This window comes from Parus major, chromosome 18 (genome assembly GCF_001522545.3).
Source record: "Parus major isolate Abel chromosome 18, Parus_major1.1, whole genome shotgun sequence".
Classification (NCBI taxonomy): Eukaryota; Metazoa; Chordata; class Aves; order Passeriformes; family Paridae; genus Parus; species Parus major.
Window position 1 is genome coordinate 787594 of NC_031786.1, and position 6114 is coordinate 793707.

The 6114-nt window shown below is 65.7% G+C and overlaps 1 protein-coding gene across 1 annotated transcript; it reads right to left on the bottom strand.

The window, feature by feature from the left end:
• Positions 1-2754: 2754 nt before the first annotated feature.
• Positions 2755-5974, bottom strand: NPTX1 (neuronal pentraxin 1). The gene is made up of 4 exons (XM_015645321.2): positions 5739-5974; positions 5044-5288; positions 4776-4955; positions 2755-4693 (listed from the first exon to the last, which is right to left on the bottom strand). Exons 1-4 carry the CDS (start codon positions 5932-5934, stop codon positions 4472-4474), a joined length of 843 nt encoding a protein of 280 aa, XP_015500807.1. The 5' UTR covers positions 5935-5974; the 3' UTR covers positions 2755-4471.
• Between the last annotated feature and the right edge of the window lie 140 nt (positions 5975-6114).

Genomic DNA, 6114 nt, shown 5'->3' on the forward strand with positions numbered 1-6114 from the left:
AGCCGGCGCGGGCCTGGCGCACGGCATGACACATCCACTGCTAATTAATCCAACGACGGCATTTATTAGTGCCTCGCACGCCTCGGGCGCTGCGTGCTGATGATGCTCTGGGACGCTGCTGGTCCCAGTGCCGCAGGCAGCTCCGCTCGCAGGCGGCCCCGGGCGCTCCCGTGCGGGCAGGGATGTGGGAAAGGCCTTTTCAGGACACGCTGTCTCCGCTTTCCGGGCGCGTTCCGCTGTGAAACACAGCATATTTCATTGTTCCTCTCCCCATCACCTCCTGTCACCCCTCGGAGCCCCGGAGGAGCTGTCCCGAGCGGTGGGAGCAGAGGAGGTACCAGGATGCAGAGTGCTCGGCGAGGCCTTTCCCTGCCATGTGAGTCTCCAGAGGAGCCGGATCAGAGCCGTAAATCCCAGCTGTGTCCTGCCCTTAAGGACTCTCCCTCGCCCCCGTCGGTATTTCTGAGCCATCTCCCGCGTCCTGGGGCCTGTCCTCACGCAGCCCAAGATCTCCATCTGCTCTGCTGCTCTAAAAGCTCCTGGATTTAGCGCGCCGGGGCGGGAAGGCGCTCCCTGATCCCGGCGCTCTCGGGGCTGGTGCCACCGAGCAGCAGCTCCTGGTACAGCGGGAGGTGTCGGAACGGTGCGGGATTGATGGGCCGGGCTGCTCCTCACCCCTCCCGGGATCCTCCTCCTCCCGCAGGAGCTGGGACACGCGGGTCGTGCCGAGCTGGGACAGGGACAGGGACAGGGACAGGGACAGGGACAGGGATGGCCCCGGCTGGGGCTGCTCTGCCTCTCTTCTGGCGGCCTGGGCTGGCCGCACCCATCAATACCCACAGGTTTTGGGGGGTAAGAGGAGTTCGAGGGTCCCGCTGAGTGCAGGAGCTCCTGCAGCTCCCCCAGCCACCGCATCCCACCCGCAGCCTCCCCCGCCCTGCCCCCGCCGTGCCACGGCCTTGGGGTGGGGACAGCCCCCCTTCCCCCGCAGCAGCGCTTCCAGACACCCCAGGAAAAACCAAATCCCTCTGCTCGTGTCATTTTGTTATTGCGGCTGGGATTGTGGAGCAGCGCAAGCCTCTGCCTGGATCGTTCCCTCTCCCGGAGCCGCGGGTGGGCACCGGGACCTCGCCTTGGCACGGGGGGGCCGAGGGTGTTGTGGCAGCGCCCCAGGGCCAAGGCCCTGCTCGGGGCTGGGGGCTGAGAGCGAGGCAGGAGCCGTTCCCTGGGTATAAATAGCATCCCCTGGCGAGGATGTGGGCTGTTCCCGGGGACACGGAGCCCAGCAGCCTGTCCTTGGAGCAGCTGCGTTTTGGGGGCGGGGGGGGGACGGCGTCTGCGTCCCCAGCGAGGGCTGAGCTGCTCCGAGGGCTGGGGGTGCCTGGGCAGGGGCGTGCGGGGAGGCTGCCAGGGCTGCTGCCTCTGTGAGCCTGGGGAGACGCTGCTCTCAATCCCTTCTGCGCTCGGGGGGAATCTGGAGAAGCGGGGAAGGGGCAACTCCTTCTGCACCGCTCTCCTCAGCACCCCCTCAGCGCCCGCTGTGCCCCTGTGCCCGTGTCGCTGCCCACCCTGGCTTGTCCCCTGGGCCACGGCAGTCCCCCGCTTCCCCTCCGGCTCTGGGTGATAGGCGGGTGGCACATCACACCCAGCTGTCCCCGTGGGACCCGGGGAACTGCCCCAAAACAGTTCTGATGTCTCACCTTTCCCCTTTGTCTCACCCACGCTCTTGCCCCCAGCAGATTCCTGGTGCCCACTGTCCCCTCCCAGGGTGCCCGGCACTTGTCACTCTGCTCCTGTCGGTGGCTTTTGGTGTGAGAAGCACGCCTGGCTCCCCGCCCCGCAGCCTGGCTCGAAGCATCTCCCTTCCCTCGCGTTCCCCAGGTTATGGCTGAGGCATCCTGGAAAGCGGATCCTGAGGCATCCGTGCAGCAGCCGCAGGAACAAACGCTCCCCTTTATGGGGGTGCAGGACGGGACCCCGGGGTGGCTGCTGGCAGCTGCAGGTGTGGGAGGTGGCCGGTGACCCGTCAGGGACACCTTCAGCAGAGGCTGCAGTGGCTGGAGCAGCTCCTGCGAAGTCGCAGCACAAGCGGCTGCAGGACCCTCACTGGCCCTCGCTGTGGCCATTGCTGGGACCCTCCCTGTGGCCATCCCCGGCCCCCGGGAGCTGGGACTCTGCTGAGCTCCCCCGGGGACACTGTCCCTGTCACCGTGTCCTTGCGCTGGCCGGGGGAGGAAGGAGGTGCTGCTGTCACCGTGTCCTGCCCGAGGCAGCCGCGCTGGGCTGGCCCTGCTGTGGCACAGCGGTCACAGCGCCCTGCGAGGCACAGGCCGGTTCCCCTGGGAGCGCTGCCTTCCAGGAACTGCCTCTGGAGCCCAGCCCGGCTCCCCGGGGGCCGCGGGGAGGGAGCGGAGGCCGCCGGGGCCGGGGGTGCCGTGGTGCCCGCACCGGGAGCCGCTCCTGCCGCCGGCCCCTGCAGGAGCCTGGCGGGACCCAGAGGGAGCTTCCAGCCGGGGGCTGGAGGGAAAAATACATCACTTTGTGTGGTGTGTTACATAAAGCAGGGACAGCCGCGGTTTAAGGGTACAGGAGAAGGAGACAGCCTGGCAGAGACGCTCAGGGAGTGCCTGAGCCAGCTCCAAGAGGAACTGGGCAGAAATTTCTGCTTCATGCAGGCGTAAAAACCTTCCTGTGGAAAAAGACAAGCTGCTGAGCACTGGCTGCTCAGGGAACAGACACATGTGAGAGAAGCCGGTGTCTTTCTTCACGCTTTATTGTGTAAAAATAAAGTCAACAATTCATGTAATCCCAGCAATAAAATGGAAAAAGCATGAGAATCCGTAGAAACAGTGCATTGTCAGAACTGCCGATGCGGGCCGGATGCGCGGGGTGTCGGAACCCCTTCAAATCCCAAAGGAGACAGAGCCGGGAGTAGGAAAAACGTACAGCTTTGGTTAGCAAAATAATGACAACTCAAGATACATTAATTCTCTCCCCTACTGTACACTATGTACACTGTGTTGACATCACACCCTTTCGTGGTTTTTTTGGCAAATCCAACGCACCTGGGGCTGGAGGTTAAACCTGTGCCATGGTCTCGTTGTTGTTCTCAGCAGGTTGTGCCTGTGCCCGCCGATGTGAACAGGGGCTCGGGAGGAACTGAAATTAACTCTCGATGGTTCGGGGTTTTTTTTTTCTTGCACCGAGAGCACGGCTGAGGATGCGCTGCCCTGAGCCGTGCGCGGGTCTCGCTCTGGGGGTGCTGCTGCCGGTGCCGGCTCCGCGGAGCAGCCGAGGCGGGGCCGGCTCCGTGGCCCGGCCGGGAGGGACCCCTCGCTCCGCCCGTCTCTTTGCCGCATCTTTGGAGTTGGTCGTGAGGCTCTGGAGCCCCGGGTGAATTCTCTGCCTCATCCTCCACTGCCGCCCAGGGCTGCCCTAGGGGGGCAGGAGGGGGGCTGGGGAGTGATTTCTGCAATCTGTAGTACAAACCAGGAGTTTAGAAAAGGAAACCATACAAAATGCATCTGTTATCTCAAAATACGCTTCTTTATCTCTTTTTATCCTGCAGAATCTCAAAGCACGTTTGTTTGTTGTTTTTTCTCAGGGAGCGCTGATAATTCTATATATATATATTTTTTTGTATCTTCATAAAAATACCCTTTTTTTTTTATTGGTTATAAACTTCCCTTTACAGTAAGAGAAACAAGAGTGTATTATCAAAAGCAGAAAGGCTTCAGACCTGTCAGTGGGAGCTGGACTGGAGGGGACGGTAAAGGCTATTTGTCACCAGCTACGGCGCTAGGAGGCCTCGGGGGGCTGCAGGCGGCGGGGCCGGGGGTACCTGAGTGCGGCAGGTCGGGGAGCGGGGCCGGGGGCGCTCCCGCCGGGGGTCCCGCCCCGGTGCCCGCCGCAGCCCGGGGCTATGGCTGTGGTGCTGGGGAGCGGCTCCGGCCGGCCGGGGGCGCGGGGCTCGCCCGGGGAGGGGGGCGGCTCCTCCCCGGGGCTGGGAGCGGAGGGCTCGCCCCTCCTCGGGGTCCCAGCTGCTGTCGCAACCCCGGGGTTGGACGTCGCGACTTTCCCCCGGCTCTGGGGGCATCACCCTCCCCGGAGGGGGTTCGGGCTGGACAAAGAGGAGCCCCGAGGGGGGCTCCGGTCCGGGCCCCGCTGCCTTTTCAGGCGCCGGTGCCCGAGGAAAGCGGCGGCGAAGCGGGGGCCGGGCCGGGGGGCGGCGGGGGGGCGCAGCCGCGCCAGGCCAAGGCACGCAGGCGTTGAAGGACGTTGGCAAGACAGAAACCGGAGGGTCGTGGGGCTCCGGGGGCGGGCGCCCCGCTGCCGGGGCATCCCTGCTCCCGGGACAAGTCGGGTGGCTTCGTTCTCGGTTGTTTTTGCGCAAAAGAAGGAGGAGAAATAAATAAATAAATAAATAAATAAAAGAACCCGCTGAGGAGGTTTCTCTCGCTTGTCCGTGGCCCTAGTTGAGCTGGCGACAGGCCTCGAAAGTCCACTTGGTGGCCCCGCCGTAGATGTCGATGTTGGCCTCGGCCCAGGCGATGACGTTGCCCGCGAGTGCCTTGGAGCTGCAGGTGGCCAGGCCATAAACCTCCCCCGGGCTCAGCTTGCGGTCCCACACGTTGAAGTGGGCCAGCTCCCCCACGAAGGCCTGCGTGGCATCGAATCCTCCGCCCAGCGTGTCCTGCGGAGGAGCCGCCGTCAGCGGGGGTGGCCCCGGCCGCGCCCCCGGGGGTACCGAGCCAGCGGGGACCCCCGACCCTTACCTGCTCCTGGCCCAGGACCAGCACGCCCTGGGGCTTGATGGGGTGGTAGGGGGCCAGGTTCTCGCCGTTGCCCGTCTGGGTGCCGTCCTGGTAGGCTTCCCACACTCCGTCCCGCGTGGTCCAGGTGACACAGATGTGGTGCCACTTGCCGTCGTTGATGGCGAAGGGCAGCTTGGCCACCTGCGGGCAGGGGGTCAGGGGGGTGCACGCCGGGGTCCCCCCGCGCTGCCCCCCAGCCCAGCGCCCTCCCCACGCCCCGGGGCCGTACCTTGTCATTGATGAGGATCTCCATGGGGTTGTTGCCCCACTCGATGAGCACCAGCTCGTTGGCCTGCCCGGGCACAGCGTAGGAGAAGGGGGTGCCCATGCCGGGAGAGGCGCTGGATTTGATCCACATGCAGATGCTGAAGGCGTACATCTCGGGCAGGCTCTTCTTCACCTTGGCGTACATGTAGTTGGTGCGCAGGGGGAAGGTGAGCTGGAACCTGTCCGGGGGCCGGTTGTCCTTCTGGCCTGTGGGAGAGCAGGGCCGGTGGGCTCCTGCCGGGCCCCCTTTCTGCCCCTTTGGGGGTTCCCCCCCTCCCCACCCCGTTATGTAACGGGCCTTGAGATGGCAGCGAGGAGCAAATCCCTCCGGCGCCGCGCGGCTCCCTAATCCCCGGGGCGGGCAGAGCCCGGAGCATCCCCGGCTGCGGAGCCCGCGGGCACCGGCTGCCTCGGGAATCGCCGAGCGAGGCTTTGGGCTCGGAAGGACCTTAACGATCAGGCAGCTCCAACCCCTGCCACGGGGGAAGCCAAGCTGGGGGACAGGGATCGTTCCCGGGGTGGGCAACGGGACGGGCTCGGCAGATCCGCCCGCGGGAGCGGCCCCGCATCGTCCGGCAGCGCCCGGTCCCCAGCGGCGGGGGAGCTCCGGGAGCCGGCCCGGGGGTCCCGCGGGCGGGGGTGGCCAGCGCCCGGTACCTTTCTCCAGGTCGCTGATGCGCTGGTGCAGAGAGGTGAGGGTGCTCTCGATCTTGCCGCGCTCCTCGGACTCGTTGCGGGGGCTGAGCTTGCCCTCCTCCAGGCTGTTCACCCGCGACAGCACCTGCTTCTCCAGGTCATCGATCTTGTTCTGCAGGATGTCCTTCAGGTTGTTGGTCTGGCTGGAGGAGTTCATCCTGCTGAACTGCTGCAAGGGGCGAGCAGAGGAGCGGGCTGTTACCACAGGGCAGCGGCTCCCGGTGCCCGGCTCCGCGGCTCTCCCGGTGCCCGGCTCCGCGGCTCTGCCGGTGCCCGGCTCCGCGGCTCTGCCGGTGCCCGGCTCCGCGGCTCTGCCGGTGCCCGGCTCCGCGGCTCT